This window comes from Lepus europaeus, chromosome 2 (assembly GCF_033115175.1).
Source record: "Lepus europaeus isolate LE1 chromosome 2, mLepTim1.pri, whole genome shotgun sequence".
Classification (NCBI taxonomy): Eukaryota; Metazoa; Chordata; class Mammalia; order Lagomorpha; family Leporidae; genus Lepus; species Lepus europaeus.
This window is the reverse complement of record NC_084828.1, coordinates 70,088,724-70,107,926: the sequence shown is the minus strand read 5'-3', so window position 1 is coordinate 70,107,926 and position 19,203 is coordinate 70,088,724. Positions and strand designations below refer to the sequence as shown.

The following is a 19,203-nucleotide window of genomic DNA, read 5'->3' as shown; positions in this document are numbered from 1 at the left end:
TAGAAGAGGAGCAACTGGGACAGAACCGGCGCCCCATCTGGGACTAGAATCCGGTGTGCCGGCGCTGCAGGCGGAGGATTAGCCTAGGGAGCTGCGCTGCCGGCCATCAGAGGTTTTGAGTAGTCGTAAATTAGTACGTCCCCTTGTGTGGCTGAGAACGTGGAGAGGGGAGTGTCGCTGTGACCCAGAGCCTCCTGAAGAGCGCCAGGAAAGGCTTTTGGGCCTTGATCTGGGCTCTGTATGGTAAATAGGATGTTCCCAGGTGGAGATAGGAGACTGGGGTGATGGCATGAAGTAGAGCCAGCTGGCTTGGCTGCAGACCATCAGGCATATTGTTGTGAAGGTCATCAACTCCTAAAAGACCTTGACTGCCAAGACAAGGAGTTCTGGTATTCTTTGGTAAATAATGTTGAATTCTTTATGGTTTTTCAGCAGGAATGTTACCTAATTAGTTTATTTTTCCTACTATATACAGGAGAGATTCTTTGGTAAAAAATAAAAAAAAAAAAAGAGGTAGAAAACTCCTGTATTTTGTTTCTAAAACCTCAGGACCTAGGAATTGATACAAGGAATTAGGCTGATGGCAGGATTTGTTGGCTGAAGGAGGGAAACTGGAGGCTTATGAGTGGATGTAATGTGACAAGGACATAAAGTGAGTGGAAACTGAGATGTTGAAGTTCAAAGTGGCCTGTGGGATTGACATGCCAGAAGAAACTTGTAGAAGAAAAATCTGAAGAATTTTAAGATTCTATCCCAATTAAACTGTTTACATATAAAAGCACTAAATGGGGATTTTATAATAGCATGATGTGCCAATTTGTTTTTTAAAGATCCCAGAACTTCTCATCTTATATCTGTGAATTATTTTCATGTATCTATTTTTAAATGTTTAGAATCAATACTAATTTTTTTAAATTGTCAGAGTTTAAATATTAGAAAATATTTACTTTATAATGTTGTCATTACAAAGCACTAGAGCAAAAAAAAAAAAAAATTACAAGAGTAAGAAGGACATCAAGGATTATCTGATCCAGCTCCTATTTACAGATGATAAAAGGTACAAAGAGAACAAATGACAATCCAGGACTAAAACTAGTCTTTTTTGATTTTGAATCAGTTACTTTTTCCTATACTGCTCAGCTCTTCCATTAACACAAATAGCATCTTTGTCATGGTTCCCTAAGACAGCCTTTTTTTTTTTCAATTACATTGCAGTTTACTGTAGATTGTTATATAGAAAAAACAAGAGTTGTATTAATGAATGACTTCGGAGGTGGTATTGTGGTGGTATGGCAGGTTAAACCGCTGGTTTGAGTCACGGCTGCTCCACTTCAAATCCAGCTCCCTCCTAATGTGTGTGGGAAGTCATGCTAGAAACGTATGAGGAGAAAGGAGCTTTTAGATATAAACTTCCCTTGCTGCTGCCTTCCCACAGATCCCTGGCTCTCTGAATATTGCATTTTAGTCTAAAAATTGTTTTAGGAAATTAAGTTGTGATTTTGTTCAAAGATGGTTGTGATACTAAAGCTAGAAGAAAAAGCTCAAGGTTAGCTGCTAGAAGCAGAAGCTAAGAAATATTGGATTGAAGGGTCCCAAGACCCAGTAGCTCTTTTCCTAATGTGCTCATAAGGACTTTTCCTGGTGTCTCAATGGACACTGAATGTCTGTGTGTTAAATAATAAGGGAGTCATGGCGGTGCTGTGGCATAGACCATAAAGCCACCGGCTGCAGTGCCAGTATCCCATATAGGTGCCAGTTGGAGTCCTGATAGCTCCACTTCCTATCCAGGTCCCTGCTAATGCACCTGGGAAAGCAACAGAGAATAGCCCAAGTGCTTGGGACCTTGCATACACATGGGAGACCTGGAAGAAGCTCCTGTCTTCAGTCTTGACCAGTTCTGGAAATTGCAGCTATCTGGGGAGTGAACCAATAGGTAGATAGGTCTCTTTCTCTCTCTCTTTGTCTCTCTCTCTCTTTGTGTAACTGTGCCTTTCAATTATTTGTTTATTTATTTGAAAGAGTTACACAGAGAAGGAGAGGTGGAGAGAGGTCTTCCATCCACTGGTTCACTCCCCAGATGGCCGCAATGGCCAGAGCTGCGCATTTCCAAAATCAGGAGTCAGGAGCTTCTTCCAGGTCTTCCACACGGGTTTAGGGGCCCAAGGACTTGGGCCAATCTTCTACTGCTTTCCCAGGCCACAGCAGAGAGCTGGATCAGAAGTGAAGCAGCCGGGACTTGAACTGGCGCCCATATGGGATGCCGGTACTGCAGGCAGCGGCTTTACCCACTACACCACAGCACCGGCCCCTAAAAATAAATCTTATAATAATAATAATAAGAAGAAGAAGAAGAAGAAGAAGAAGAAGAAGAAGAAGAAGAAGAACCAATGAAAGAATGAAGAGCTCTGTTGCTCCATGCCTCGCAGTTTAAGTTGAGAGGGCTTGTGAGCATTCTTTCTAAATAGCTCAAGGGATAGGAGAGAGCGTTTACTACAACAGGTTACTTACTGAAGTACTGCTTGTTGTAGAAACTTAACTCTTACCAGAATGGCAAGCACAGGTGGTGCTGTGGCCCATCCACCTGGACGTGGATATCACTGGTTATATCTGTTACTCAGATGTCTGCTGTGTCCCCATTCTCCAGCTCCTGCACTCGCATTTGTTTTTGTCACCTGGGGTTTCTCTCTCACTAGCCAGTGGGCTTATTTCTTCTCTTTTCTCTCTATTCTTCCCACCTTCTTGTTGGAACAACAACAAATTCCTCTTCTGTTTATTAATAATTTAGCAACCATCTTCTCTTATTAAGCCTGTGTTCAGTCTCCCCTCCACCCCAAGGGTTCATCCACTTATTTCTTATAAAAATGCATTTTGCTTTCACTAATAGGAGTTGTGGTCACTCTGTTTTTGTCCTTCTTCTTTCTTTTAAAAGTAGTTATGGAAATGACGTTATAAAATTTCAATGTAGGATTGAAGTACAGTTTAAGCTTTAACAACAAATGTTTCCAAACCAAATCTTAAATTAAGTTTCACTTAATTGAAGGTACTGCAACAAAATTCTAGTACACACACTAAATTAGACTTTCGTGACATGGTAGTATTGAAATTTGAACTCTATTTTCAATTTCCTTAGCATGTTCACTTTTGAAAGTTGGCTCCAGATTTCTCATTCTACCTCTCTCCCTTCCTCCCAGAATTTGCAGCCAGCCCTAGACAAAATTGGGAAGAAGCAGAGTTTATTTTCAGCATCCTCTGCCAACCTTTCCTGAGCCCTGCTTCCCTGATTTCTCACTGCTTTCCTGGGAGGCCCCTTTGCCCTTATATCATTCTCCACAAAATCTCCAATCCCACCCTCTCTTGTACCAATGCTCTTGGCCTTTCCTGGTATATGCTTTTATTTCTTCCCTTTGTCCCTCAAGCCCCTCTCTCTTTAATATGGTAATCCTTAATTAATAGATTGTCCCACCCAAGAAACCTACTTATACTTTAACAGGTGTTGTCAGGAAATAGGCCCAGAGTGTCAGTGGCAGAGATGTGAGCCTTACTGTGGCAAGCCAATGAAAAAAACTAGCTGTTTGGCATCCCTCATGTTTATCATTCATTTTCTGTTTGATGGATAAGTTCATTTAGCCAACTAGCTTTATTGATGCTCACTCTATAGATAACCCTCTCCCAAGTACTGTACTTAGAGCAGGACTGAAAATATTAAACATTTTTTTTTACCTACTGGCAATTTTCAGCCTAAATGGGGGAAGTTAAAAACTGTACCCAAATACTAAAAATAATTGCAACAGAAGGCACCATAGGATAAATCCTTAGGAGTGACATAGACTTGGCTATCTTGCATTACAGTCCCCTGAAGAGCTTTTTTAAAATAGGAATTCATGGACTCCCACCTTCTGACAGAGGCAGAATGTGGCTAAGTACAGAGGCAGGCTTGGGTGGGAACAGAACGTAGTGAACTGTCAGGCTTGGCTGCAGGTGGAGGGGGGATGTGAGCCGGAATTGAAAACAGACCATAAGGGGCCAGCGCTGTGGTGTAGTAGGTTAAGCCTCCACCTGAAGCTCCAGCGTCCCGGGTTCCTGGCTGCTCCACTTCTGATCCAGCTCCCTGCTAATGATCTGGGAAAGCAGTGGAAGGTGGCCAAAGTGCTTGGGCACTTTGTACCCAGGTGGGAGACCTGAAAGAAGCTCTTGGCTCCTGGCCCAGCTTTAGCCATTGCGGCCATTTGGGGGAGTGAACTAGCAGATGGAAGGCTTCTCTCTCTCTCTCTCTCTCTCTCTCTCTCTCTCTCTGTCTCTGTCTCTCCCTTTCTCTGTTTGTATCTCTGCCTCTCAAATAAGTAAATCTCTTTATCAGATATCGCCGGTTTCCAGCATTCCTGATTTCCGTGTTCTTCAGGGCAAAAATGTGTGGGTTGCCTGTGTCAGTCATGTCTGTTGTCCTTCCCTCTGTGCTCATGGGGAGGAGAAGGAGTTGGGAATGGCCAGAGCCACATGGCATCTGTAGCTCGTAGAGCTCCTGATCACCTTCAGAGAGGCAAAAGTACGAGACTCACCTTGCCTGGCCCACCTTAAAACTCTAAAACAGAATTGTTCTACGCTCCACTTCTGCCTACCTGCAGCAGGAACCTGGTGCATTATTGAATGTATTAGCCTCTTCATTCCTGTTCCTGCCAAACCTGCTCATCCCAAAGGCAGCTGTGCACGGCACTGCCATTGTTACATTCGGCATCAGATCTCCGCTCACAATCAGATCACTGCTATGTGGTTATTTATCATTTCTCAGTCAAGACATTTTTTAGTTATTTAGTAGTCTTCTCCCAAGATAGTGTTATTACCTTATATGTGGATTTTGTTCTATATTTTCAGGACAAAATAAATTTAAATTGGATTCTCAAAAAAAAGTTTTATATGCTAGGCCATATAGGACTTATTAGTCAGTAGCCCAGTGTCCCATATCTGGTTGGTGTTCCTCTGAGTTTTAGGTTCTAGAATATGCATCAGTCAGTGATTATCATTTGAGGTGGTGATCCTGGGAAGTACTGTTCATATTTAAATTCTTTGTTTAAAAAATGTTTATTTATTTATTTGAAAAAAAGGCAGAATTATAGAGAGAGAATGAGAGACAGAGACAGGCTGCAATGGCCAGGACAGGGCCTGGCCTAAGCCAAGAGCCAGGAGCTTCATCTGGGTCTTCCACATTGGTGGCAGGGTCCCAAGAAGGTGAACCATCTTCTGCTGCTTTCCGAGGTGTATTAGCTGGGAGATGGATTGGAAGTGGAGCAGCCAGGACTCAAACCAGCACCCATATGGGATGCCAGTGTCACAGACAGCAGCTTAAGAATTACTGTGCCACAGTGCCAGATCTCGCATTTAAATTCTTAGGTCAGCAGAGACCACTGTTCTCCGCATGCAGTTACATAATTGTGATGATCGACTTATATATGTACTCTTGCTAGAAATTCCCTGATTTCTTGCAGCATATTGGGCACTGGCTATTTTCTATAATGGAACTCTGTCTTTCATTGTTTACATTTTTATTTATTTATTTATTTGAGAGATAGACATCGCTTATTCACTCCAAATCTTCACAATGACCAGGGCTGGGCCATGCCAAAGCCAGGAGCCCAGAGCTCAATCCAGGTCTCCCACATGGGTGGCAGGGATCCAAGTACTTGAGCCATCTCTGCTGCTTCCAAGGGTCTACATTAGCAAGATGCTGGAGTCAGGAACCAGAGCCAGGTATAAATCCTAAGCACTCTGATGTGGGATGCAGGTGTCTTAATTGGCATCTTAAAAAAAAAAAAAAAGAGGGAGGAAAAGATTTTACTTCCATCCACTGGTTCACTCCCCATATGGTTACAATGATCAGGACTGGGCCAGTCAAAGCAAAGCCAAGAGCCCCAGCAGCTTCACCTGGATCTTCAAATAGGAACTTGGGCCATCCTCTGCTGCCTTCCCAGGCACATTAGCAGGGAAGGAAATGGAGCAGCCAGGGTTCAAACCAGTGCCCATATGGGATACCAGCATCACAGGCAGCCACTTGGCACAATGTGCCACAAGCCTCGTCGCTTAACTGACGTCTTAATTGCTAGGCTAAACACTTAACCCCTGTCTTTCATCTTATAATTATCTGGAAACTCTCTGAAACCATTTCTTTAGGTGAGCCTACCCAAGTAAGTTGCATCTGAATAAAGTTTAAAGAAATTTAAATGATTTTTTATTTTCATAAATATTTGTATTTTTCATGTCATCTCTCAAAAAGTATAGAAATCAGCTTATCTGGAACATTGTCACTGTGCTGAAGGAACTGCGAGGAAGTAGAACAGAATTATACACTGCCTCCTCTTCCACTGCAACCCACAGAGACAAATATCTTAACTACATTTTCAGTTACCCTTCATAACTACTGTAGAGTGGTGCCTTAGTTGGAACGTGTCTTTCAAAAGTTCATGCATTGGGAGAGTGGCAAGATGGCGGAATAGGCAGGGAGCACACTATTAGTCCGGGGGAGAGACAGTTTAATATAAGTGGAAATACTGCAGGGTCAAGGAAGAGTAGGGGATGAAACAGCAGAGGAAACGCTTCCGGAACTAGTGATTCACAGTGTACCTGCGTGGAGAGCGTGGGAGCCCAAGTTCGGGACACCAGCGGCAGACTCAACACACCAGCACTGGAACGCGAGGTGAGCCGAACCTCAATAGCCCGAGACACCAGCGGGCAAGCGGAAAGAGGAGACTAGAGGGAACGAGGCTTGAAACTCTGTGGGGAAAAATTCACCAGGCTAACTAAAAGAGAGAGAGGAAAAAAATTAAAAAAGTGACCGATACGGACACAAGTTTCTCTCTCTCCGCTCGTCTCTCAAAGGCGAGCAAGACAGAGCAGGCGCCATTTTGGACAAACGTCATAAGCAGGGCGACCTCAGGTCTGCACCGGCCCTGCGCCTAGCAGAAAAACCTGACTCTGTGGGGAGGGGTGAAATAACAGGAGATTAGCATCTAACTTGGCAACCCAGTGGGAGACTGCAGGAGAATTGGAGCCCACACTGAGGGCAGCAGAGATTCCCTGTGTGGTCCTTGGGAAAGAGCTTCCGATCTCTGGCTCCTGTGGGTATATCATTCGCCTGCTAACTACCTCCAATTCCGCTGAGCTGTGTGGAATTACTTCCCTTTTGAATCAAAAAAAGAAAGAGAGATTTACCACACCTAACCTGGGAGTGTCATCTTTGACACACCCTCAACCCTGAGGAACCAAACACAGCTCTCAGTCCACACTCATCTCAAGCCTCTAAGGCTCCACTGAAAGCAGACAGTCCACTTAATATAGAGCCATAGTGTAACAAGAAAAAACACCACAGTGAAGAAACCAAATATCTCCAACATGCCAAACAACAAATGCAAAAACCAAGCTAACAAGAACAAGAAAGACACTATGACGCCCCCAAATGAAAAAGACACCCCAATTCAAGATTATGAAGATGATGAGATAGAAGAAATGCAAGAAGCAGATCTCAAAAAATTGATAAGAACATTAAGAAGTTCTCAAAAACCAATTCTTGAACTACAGAAATCCTTAATGGACAAGATAGAAAATCTCTCTCGTGAAAATGAAATATTAAGGAGGAATCAAAATGAAATGAAACAACTAGTGGAACAAGAAACTCTGATAGTGACGAGAAATCATAATGAAATGAAGAATTCAATAGATCAAATGACAAACACATTAGAGAGCCTTAAAAACAGAATGGGCAAAGCAGAAGAGAGAATATCAGACTTAGAAGACAGAGAACAGGAAAGGAAACAGGCAAACCAAAGAAAAGAAGAAGAAATTAGAAATCTAAAAAATATTGTCGGGAATCTACAGGATACTATTAAAAAACCCAACATTCGGGTTCTAGGAGTTCCTGAAGGCATGGAGAGGGAGAAAGGATTAGAAGGCATTTTCAGTGAGATACTAGCAGAAAATTTCCCAGGTTTGGAGAAGGACAGAGGCATCTTAGTACAGGAAGCTTATAGAACCCCTACTAAACATGACCAAAAGAGATCCTCACCACGACATGTTGTAATCAAACTCACCACAGTGAAACATAAAGAAAAGATCCTAAAATGTGCAAGAGAGAAACGTCAGATTACTCTCAGAGGATCTCCAATTAGGCTCACAGCAGACTTCTCATCAGAAACCCTACAAGCTAGAAGGGAATGGCGAGACATAGCCCAGGTACTAAGAGAGAAAAACTGCCAGCCCAGAATACTATATCCTGCAAAGCTCTCATTTGTGAATGAAGGTGAAATTAAGACTTTTCATAGCAAACAGAAACTGAAAGAATTTGTTGCCACTCATCCTGCCCTGCAAAAGATGCTTAAAGATGTGTTACACACAGAAACACAGAAACATGGTCACCAATATGAAAGAAGGTAAAGGAAGGAAACCTCACAGCAAAAGATCACAGGAAGCTCAATTTCTCTTTGACATAGAATTAAACTCTGATGCTCTGTTAAAGCAATGTGTTAAAGTAATCTATTATGTTCTCTTGATGTCTGTTAAATTCTAATTGTTCAAAAACAGCTGAATTTTTATTAAGAGCTATGGGTTATTTAAATATGTGCTCATTTTCAAAGATTTGAATAATCACCTTGTAACAATGATCAAATTTGGTCTATGTTATGTCATGATTTTAAGGAATCTTATTTCAACCAGATATTTTGGATTTTGAGCCTTCTTGGCATTCTTGACAGGCATTCAAAAAATCAAAGTTTCAACCAATCTGGTCTCTAAAATTTCCAGTAAATCCTGGACTTTGGTTTTTCCAGTTTGGGCCCAACTGAAAAAATCGAAGGACCTATGTCTCTCATCTTATAGAGACACCAACTAATCAGTCTATTTGGATTATAGTAGAAGGACTGTCAAGATGTGATGTGGTACCAGACTTTAAGTTTCTATAATGGAAAATGCTATTAATACAAATGTTTGAGAATTAAAAAGTCTAGTGATCTTGTGTTACTAGACATGATAGTTATCTTAATGAGAAAGCCCCAGAGGCCTAAAGGGTTAAATACTTGTAAAATCCTACAGGTGCTTTCAAAAATACTGTGAAGTAAGCAAGTGCCTCTTGTTGGTTGATGAGTTTATAATTTTAAACATGGCGACTTAAAGTCTTTTGTCATCCATAGTTATATATGATGTGCTGCTCATAAAACTAAAGCGTTGTTGGTTCTGTGTTTAGCTGTCCTCCTATAGGTTCCTATGGACTTTTTCCAGCCACTTCTATTGTATTCAGTACTTTGGGATGGCTCTGTAAACAGATGAAGCCAATAATGTATTAACAGTACCAACTGAGAGAAACTATGGTTAACTGAGGTTACTAAAAACAAAAAGCAATTCAAATCAATTGGCAATCTACAAAAAGAGTTAAAGATTTTAAAAGCTATTATTAAAATTGCTATATTGGTCTATTATGCTATGTTATATGTGTGTACATATTGTATGTCCACATGGGGAAATTTTATTAAGAGTTTTATTTTAAATGGCTTATAGATAAGATTGTCCATAAATTTAAGCTGCTACAATCAATCAAAGATACATTTTAATTTGTGTGACCTGAATCTGTGTATCATATGTTTTAAACGTGTTGGTAGAAAGAAACTAAAAACATTTTAGATGGTTGTGCTTAAGTTTACTGGCTAAACAAACTACACCATGTTAGATATTTAAGAGGTGTTTTCAAATACATGATTCTTAAAATTTATAGAAGGCATTGGACCTTCTGGTAAATGTTTTCTTAAGTTGTTATCTAATGGTTGAAACGGTTTGCTAAGTATTCATGTGATATTGCTATTGTCAGCAAGCGATCTAGGACTTGCTCCCTCATTTCTCTATTCTAAGCCCAACTTGTTCATTCATTTCTCTATTCTCTTCAAGGTAGGAAACTAATTCTATTATAAAGGAATCTGTAGGACGCACAACTTAATCTTCAGACCTTATAAAAGAGATGGCTAACATTTTTATGTAATAGCATAGCCAAAATAAGAACTTAAATAATAATCTCATAGCTAGATTCACTTCACCATCAGCGAAGTATACAGTAAGTAGAAAAAACCTCCCTTTCAGACCAAAGGGAAAGAAAGTTTTAAAGTGAGAATATAATTTCCTCATGGACATTGTCTACCTTAGAAAAACTACTACAGAACATGCCTGTGACTATAGACTTGTAGTTCAGGCCACCGAAGATTAGAGATGGGACTTGGGCACTCCCTTGACTTGCATCCTCTGGTCTGCTTTAACACAAACCAGGAGGAAAAGAAAGCTCGGCATCAGAAGCAATGGGTGGCAGGCCTATAAATGGCTGATCTGTACAGTGATCTGCCCTCAAGGAGACCCAACAGGCCAGTCCACTGCAGTGGCTTTCAATGTGGTAAGCCTGGGCTTCAGCAGAAGTCAGCTTGTGAAGAGCCCTGGCAGCTCTGCCAAGAGTTGGATCACTGGAAATGGACCTGCCCTGGAGTCGAAGGATGCCCAGGTCAGAGCCACAGATCTTATTGGCTCTTAGCTGAAAAGCCCTTCACTCAGCCCAACTTCCAAAGTGACCACTGCAGCTGAGGGTATGGTCAAGTAGGGTCAGCAACATTGCAGGCAGAACTGTAAATTTCTTGTTAGAGATGCCCCCTGCCTTGACCTGGCCAGTTCTCCTCCCAGGCCAGCCAAGTAATGAAAGTCAACAGAGTGCCTTCCCCTAGGAGGTTCACACCTCCCTTAGGATATACCCCATGTGAAGAGATAGATAGGTCTGGGCCTCTGAATTTACAAGGCCTAAAGCCCACCAGATTATTATCAAGCCCCTTCTGTCAGGTTCTATTTGCCTCTCAATCAGAAAAATTACTTGTAGCTTAGACAGCACCTTTCTTAGCTCCTCTAATAATGACTCTGTCCTTTGTTCTAGGCCCTGTCTAGTGCACTTGGGCCTCATTCCTTTGTAATCATAACCTCTACTCTACCACCAATGGCTCTACTCCCAACCTGTGTGTACTGATGGTCCTCTTCCCCACTTAATGCTGTATAATTGTTCAAACCTGGTAAATGCCACTCTTAGGATCATTGGTTACTATCCTCACTCTGTCATTTATGACCTTGTCTAAATATGATCAGAGTCGGCAAACTTGGAAGGCTTCCATAGCCTTGGCAACTCATGACGACAGCCTAGGATGGTTACTGGCGCCATAAACTAGAGTGTCAATTTGTTGGGTCAACAACAGGAGCCACTGTGCACTTGCTCCTCATGTGGGATCTCTGTCCTTAATGTGCTGTACATTGTGATTTAATGCTATAACTAGTACTCAAACAGTATGTTTCACTTTGTGTTTCTATGTGGGTGCAAACTGTTGAAATCTTTATACTAAATTGATCTTCTGTATCTAAAGAGAATTGCAAATGAATCTTGATGCAAATGGAAGGGAAGAGGGAGCGGGAGAGGGGAGGGTTGCGGGTGGGAGGGAAGCTATGGGAGGGAAAAGCCATTGTAATCCATGAGCTGTACACTGGAAATTTATATTCATTAAATAAAAGTTAAAAAAAAAAAAAGTTCATGCATTGTAAACTTCATCCCCAAATTCATGTGTTAATTGTGTTTGGAGTTAGGGCTTCTGGGAGGTAACAGATTAGATGAGATCAGGAAGGCCAGACCTGCATTGTGGCTTAATGGCTGAGTAAGAGGAGGAAGAGAGGCCTGAGCTGGCACGCTTGCTCTCTCTCACCATCTGGTGCCCCCTGCCATGTTATGATACAGCAAGACGACACTCACCAGAAGCTGGTGCCATGCTCTGAGACTTCCCAGCCTTCTAGCTGTGAGCTAAATAAACTTCTATTTTTTATAAATTACCAGTCTTAGGTATTTTGCTATAGCAGCAGAGAACAGATTAAAACAAATGGGCAGCAAGCATTATGGTGAACATGCATTTTTAAACTCATTTTCTTACAGTTTTACTCTTATATTCATGATATTTTTCTTGTTGCCTTTTCATGGTGTCCAGATAATATCTTTCTTGATAGTCATAACCCTAGGCTGCTTTTGGTTGTTTATGTTGTAAAAACCTTAAATTAACACATCAGGTAAAATTCACACTCCACCTTCCTGAGCAGATTGTTGTAAATTGAATTTCACATTAATCAGAGAGCACTATATATCTCCTATCCAGTGGAAATTTATGACTTTTTACTCACTTGAATAAAGTATTATGTAGGGTTTTTGTTTGTTTTACCACTTATACACTGAAATTTTTTAGCTTTTTTCTTACTTCTGTTGATACCTGATTGATTAGCTTTATTTCTTCTTAAATTTTTATTTCCAGGCTATTCAGTCACACTTAGTTTCATAAAAGTAAAATATTGCATATAAATATTTATTACCCCTATAGTATATTTTTGTTACAAAAATCATCAATCACCAAATATTTATTGAGCATGTATCATCAATGTTTTGGGAAGAAGCAGTTTAAACAATGACATACATTGTTGGTATATGTCTTGGTCTCTTTGCTGCTGCTATAACAGAATACCATAGACTGGATAATTGATAAACAATACAAACAGTGTTTGGTTCATGGTTCTGGAGGCTGGGAAGTCCAAAAGCACAATGCTGACATCTGCTGAGGGCCTTTGTGGTGTGTCACAACATGGCAGAAGTGCAAATGAGCAAGCTTAAGACAAAGGTAATCAGGCTGAACTCAACCTTTCTATCCAGAACCCATTCCTTAAAAAACTAACTCTGGTGATAATGATATTAATCCATTCACAGGGTCAGAGCATTCATGGCTTGTTTCTCTCTCTCTGTCTCTCTCTCTCTCTCTCTCTCTGTGTGTGTGTGTGTGTGTGTGTATGTGTGTCTTTTAAAAAGATTTGTTTGTTTGAAAGTCAGAGTTACAGAGAGGGAGAGACAAAGATCTTCCATCTACTGGTTCACTCCTCAAGTGCCCACAACAGCCAGGGCTGAGCTAGGCCAAAGCTGGAAGCCAGGGGCTTCATCAGGGTCTCCTATGTGTGTTTCAGGGGCCCAAGCACTTGGGTCATCCTCTGCTGCTTTCCTAGGTCATTAGTAAGGAGCTGGATCAGAAGTGGGACAGCTGAGATTCCAACCAGCACCTCTGTGCCACCCCCTAATCCTCTCTTAAAGGCCTCATATCATTACCATAACAATTACATTTTAATATGAGAGGCAGATATTTGATCTAGTGGAGTACCTGGGTTCAAGTTCCAGCTCCAGTCCCAATACTAGCTTCTTCTGGGAGGCAGTAGTGATGGCTCAAGTAATTGGGTTCCTGCCACCCACATGGAAGACACGGTTTGAGTTTCCAGCTCTTACCTTCAGCTCCCAACTGGCTGTTGTGGTCATTTGGGGAGTGAATCAGTGCTGGGATTTTCTCTCTCTCCCTTCCTCCTTCCCTCCCTCCCTCCCTCCCTCCCTCCCTTCTTCACCCTTACCCCCCACCCCCAATAAAATTTATAAAATTCAACATGAGGTTTAGAGGGGGACATTCATAGCATCGGAGTTGCTTATTTTTAAATTTGGAAGAGATTAAAACAGAAATACCAGTGTGCATCTCTGATAATAAAAGTAAATATTATTGTTGAAACTTTTCAATTTCATACATACTCAGACACAGAAACTTCTATGTTAGGTCACGGTGTAACAGGTTTTCCTAAGTCAAAATAGGGGATACAGGCACTGGCTTTGTGGCATAGTGGGTTAAGCCACCACCTGCAATGCTGGCACCCCATATGAGTGCCAATTTGAGTCCCAGCTGCTCTACTTCCAACCCAGCTCCCTGCTAATGTGCCTGGGAAAGCAGCAGAAGGTGGTCCAAGTATTTAGGCCCCTGTGCCCACATGGGAGACCCAGAAGAAGCTCCTGGCTCCTGGTTCCTGGCCTCAGACCAGCCCAACTTCAGCTGTTGAGGCCACCTGGAGAGTGAAATAATAAACTGAAAATCAATCTCTCTGTCTCTCTCTCTTTCTCCCTCCATCCCTCCCTCTCTCCCTCCCCTCTATCCCTCTTTCTCTCTATGTAAACTCTGCCTTTAAAATAAATAAATATTTTTTAAAAATGTCATAGAGCAGCCTAAGCTGCCACATCCAGTGTCAGAGTGTCTCGTTTGAATCCCAGCTACTCTGCTTCTGATCCAGCTTCCTGCTAATGTGTACCTGGGAAAGCAGATGGAGTCCTGGTTCATGGCTTCAGCCTGGCCCAGCCCCAGCTACTGTGGTCATTGGGGTAGTGAACTAGCAGATGGCAGCACTCCCTCTCTCTCCCTCTCCCTCTCCCTCCTACTCTCCCTCTCCCTTTCCCTCCCCCTTTTCCTCCCCCTCTCCCTCCCCCTCCCTCTCCCTCCCCTCCCCCTCCCTCTCCCTCCCCTCCCATCCCCCCTCCCTCTCCCCCACCCCTCTCTGTACTCCTTCCCCTCTCTCTCTCCCTCTCCTTCTCCCTCTCTCCTCATCCCTCTCCCTCTCTCCTCCTCCCTCTCTCCTCCTTCCTCCCTCCCTTTCTTTCTCTGTCACTCTGCCTTTCAAATAAATCTTTTTTTAAAAGTCAACTAAGCTTTTCTAAAAAAAAAAAAAGATTTATTTTATTTTATTTGAAAGGCAGAGTGACAGAGAGAGGTAGAGACAGGGAGAGAAAGAGAGGTCTTCCTTATATTGGTTCACTCCTCAGATGTCTGCAACAGATGGATCTGCACCATTCCGAAGCCAGGAGCCAGGATCGTCTTCTGGGTCTCTAATGCAGGTGCAGGGGCCCAAGGACTGCTTTCCCAGGCCACACCAGAGAGTTGGATTGGAAGTGGAGCAACCAGGATTCGAACCAGCGCCCATATGGGATGACAACACTGCAGGTGGCAACTTAACCCACTAAACCACAGTGCCAGCCTTTCAAGTAAGCTTTGAAGAACCATACAGGGGCTGGCGCTATGGCTCAGCAGGTTAAAGCCATTGCCTGAGGCACCGGCATCCCATATGGGCACCGATTCTAGTCCTGGTTGCTCCTCTTCCAATCCAGCTCTCTCCTATGGCCTGGAATAGCAGTGGAAGATAGCCCAAGTCCTTGGGCCCCTGCACCTGTGTGGGAGACCCGGAGGAGGCTCCTGGCTTCGGATTGGCACAGCTCTGGCCATTGCGGCCATCTGGGGAGTGAACCAGCAGATGGAAGACCTTTCTCTCTGTCTCTACCTCTCTCTGTAACTCTGTCTTTCAAATAAATAAAAAATAAATAAATCTTTAAAAAAAAAAAAAAAGAACCACACAGATGTTCTCCTGACTCACTAACTTAAGAACTCTGTGATTTTCTTGATAGGACCTCAAATAGTCCATGAGGAGAGATACATGTGTTTAACAGAAATGGATATGCAAAATGTTATCCAGAACATTTATGGATCACCTTAATAAGATAAAATCAAGTATGTGTTTAAACAATGTTAGACTTGAGAAATTGTTTTTAATTTACTTACCTAGAAAGGCAGAGAAGCCTTTCACTCCCTTCTGCTGATTTATTCCCAAAAACCTACAATAGTCAAGGCTAGCCTGGGCCAAATGCTAGGAGCCAAGAACTCAGTCTGGGTAACCCATGTGGATGGCAAGGACCCAATACCTACTACCTCCCAGGGTGTACATTAGCAGGAAGCTGGAACTGGGAACAGAGTTGGGACTTGAATCCAGGAACTTCAGTAAAGGTTGTGTGCATTCCAAGCAGCTTGTTAGTAACCACAATACTAAATGCCCACCTGGAATGTTAGATTTTAAACTTCAGAACAGATTCCTGATGCCACATAAAAGTTCCTAGCTCATAGCTCACATCTTCTGAAATAATAACCATCCACTTATAGATAGATCTCAGAGCTTGCATTCTCAGTTGACTGCCACCAAATTGTGTCCTAATGGAGATTCTCATTGCAAAGCGAATGTGGCTGGCAGGGACACCATGTCCCACCTGCACTAAGTGGAGGGTGTTATTCCCTAGCATTTGTACAGTTTCTAGGAATCAAAGGGAGCTCCCGCTGAGGAAAGGTTAGGTGATGAATGAGTTCCAGGAGAGCAAGTGTGTTGCCTTTGCCTCTTACGGTTTTCAGTTTGTAGCAAGTTATCTCCTCAAAGCAGCCATTCACTCTCTTTAGGTTTTTTTTTGGTCAGTGAGTCATTCTCTTTACCCATTGTTTCAAGGATGAAGTCCTTCTTTACAAGATACACCTTCATAGTTTCACTTGACTTTTACAGGTCTCATATGTAATTTTTGACAATTAACTTTTTTTTTTTTTTTTTTGACAGGCAGAGTGGCTAGTGAGAGAGAGAGACAGAGAGAAAGGTCTTCCTTTACCGTTGGTTCACCCTCCAATGGCCGCCGCGGCTGGCGTGCTGTGGCCTGCGCACCGCGCTGATCTGAAGGCAGGAGCCAGGTGCTTCTCCTGGTCTCCCATGGGGTGCAGGGCCCAAGCACTTGGGCCATCCTCCACTGCCTTCCTGGGCCACAGCAGAGAGCTGGATTGGAAGAGGGGCAACCAGGACAGAATCCAGCACCCTGACCAGGACTAGAACCCGGGGTGCCAGCGCCGCAGGTGGAGGATTAGCCTATCCAGCTGCAGCGCCGGCCGACAATTCACTTTTTAAGTAATAGTTTTTTTTGTACCTTTCCCTTTCTCCCCAAATCTCAGTCTTAGATTTCCACACATAGCTGAGTTTCTGTCTCTCTGTCTCTCTCTCTCTCTCTTTCCCTTATGTATTCATATTTTTAGTTATTTTAGTACAAATTCTTTTTGCTCCTTCCACTCCAAAAGCTATAAGAAGGTATTTTATGGTAATAAAAAATGAATATGTCTTTGTAACACAATAGAACAGAACAGTGACTCTCATCTTGAAGGTGATGTCTTGAGGTACCAGCAACTTCTATGAGGAGACCCTTTGCTCTGGGGAATTTATAACCTGGTTCCATGTAACTTAATATAAAAGCATACACTGGAGCTAGATGCAGCCTTTCTGGGACTCCTTTGCAGTTGGGTTTCATTCATATCAGTTAGTAACTGTAAATGACTTCTTTAACGGGAGTTGTTTCTTGCTTAGAAAACAACAACTGGCCGTTGAGTATAACCGGAAACAAGTTCTCCGACACTGCTTTACAGAATGGCAGCATTGGCATGGTGCAGAGTTCCTAAAGAGAGAGCTGGCTCTGGCGAAGGAGGAAACTAGGAAGAAAATGGATGAGCTGCTGCATGCAGCATTACTAGGGAAACTGAGTGCCAGTGGGGCCTCAGGCATCAGTCCACTTGAGACAACAGCCAAGATGGATCCGCAAGTAAGAAAAGGAGAGGTGTGTTGTTTTTCCTTTGTTTGGACTTCTGGTTCCTTAACGTCTTTCATCTGAACTTTGTACTTTTGTAACCTGGGGTATATTAGCCATGGGTCATGCTTTGCTAGGCTATCAAAAGATTGGAGCTGCTACAGTGCACAAAGGTTACCTTTTATAGTGTTTATTTTCTTGAACTGAATTTTCTTTGTATAATCACATATAAACTTTGGTATAGTTGGAAATTGTTAGGGGCATAACATAGAGAAAGAATTTAAAACAACTAAGTGAAAGGCACCATTAGGAGCAGAAAGATAAAGCACTGTTTACAATTCTTGAACTATTTTTTATTTGATCTTCAGACATGTCCTTTCTAAACGAACAGGTAACTTAAAAGAGAGAGATGTTTTAATTTTAATTTTTCTAATAAGAAATGCCACATTACTAATTGTAGCAGTTTGGCTTGGGTAAATCACAGAGAAAAAGTAAAAGCCTTTAATTCCATCATCTAGAAATAAATACTAATAATATGTTTAATTATGTCCATTTAGTCTTTCCTCTATTTGGGCATATGCAAATTTGTCTCTTTCAGTATTTATTTTACTTTTTTTAAAATTTTTTTGACAGGCAGAGTGGACAGTGAGAGAGACAGAGATAAAGTATTTATTTTACTTTTAAATTTTCTTCAGTTATGTTACTGCTATAATTCAGGAAATGGAGGGCCCATTTTTTTCTTCTTAATACTAAAATAATTGTGATTTTCTAAAAAATATGTTTCTAGGCCAGCGCCGCAGCTCACTAGGCTAATCCTCCGCCTTGCAGCGCCGGCACACCGGGTTCTAGTCCCGGTCGGGGCGCCGGATTCTGTCCCGGTTGCCCCTCTTCCAGGCCAGCTCTCTGCTGTGGCCAGGGAGTGCAGTGGAGGATGGCCCAAGTGCTTGGGCCCTGCACCCACATGGGAGACCAGGAGAAGCACCTGGCTCCTGCCATCGGATCAGCGCAGTGCGCCAGCCGCAGCGCACCGGCCTCGGCGGCCATTGGAGGGTGAACCAATGGCAAAGGAAGACCTTTCTCTCTCTCTCTCTCTCTCTCTCTCTCTCTCTCTCACTATCCACTCTACTCTGCCTGTCAAAAAATAAAAATTAAAAAAAAATATGTTTCTACATTTTAACAAAATGAGAACTTTCTATGTCACTACATATGCTTCTACAACAGTAGCCTTTGCAACTTCTGCAACTGAAACTATGCCACAGAATCAGACCTACTAAATTGGAATTTCTGGGTACAGGACACTTGTATTTTTTTTAAGTTCCAAAAATAAATTTGATAAATATCACTTGTTAAGGACTACCATTCTACACCATCATTTTGTAATGGCTGTATGATATTCTGTCATGAACCATAAGCTAGAATCTGTTTAACTCCTCTACTATTGGAATTTTTCTCTAATATGTCACTATTATAAACAACGCTTCAGTGAAAATTCTAATAGCTAAATCTTTGTGCACATCCATGATGCCTCACTTAGGATAAATAACTAAAAATAAAATCCATGTTCTATTTCCATCTTATTACTTTTCCAACATTTGTGTTTCTTTGATTGCTAGTGAGGTAAACAGTGTTTAGATTGGATGTGGATATATATATACACATAAATATTTATGTATATATACATAAATATATATAAATACATATATAAATATATATATAAATATATATATGTATACAAATATCTGTATAGAAAGATTGAGAAAGATACAAGGATACTTCAGAAAGTTCACAGAGAGAAAAATAAATTTGAATATCTCCTCGGCCACTGGCCACCAGAACCTCATTGAAGTGGAGGGTGAATGTAGACTTCGTGTTTTTATGAGAAGCATATGGCAACA

The 19,203-nt window shown here is 42.0% G+C and overlaps 1 protein-coding gene across 3 annotated transcripts in view; it reads left to right on the top strand.

Moving 5' to 3' along the window:
- The window catches only part of CCDC191 (coiled-coil domain containing 191), a 122,898-nt gene that overhangs the window by 54,149 nt on the left and 49,546 nt on the right, over window positions 1–19,203 (top strand). For 2 of the 3 annotated variants that reach the window (XM_062208422.1, XM_062208404.1), the window contains one exon: window positions 17,092–17,338. In XM_062208422.1, coding sequence (XP_062064406.1) covers window positions 17,092–17,338 — 247 coding nt within the window. The remainder of the gene's footprint in view (window positions 1–17,091; window positions 17,339–19,203) is intronic. The other variant, XM_062208412.1, reaches the window with a different exon arrangement.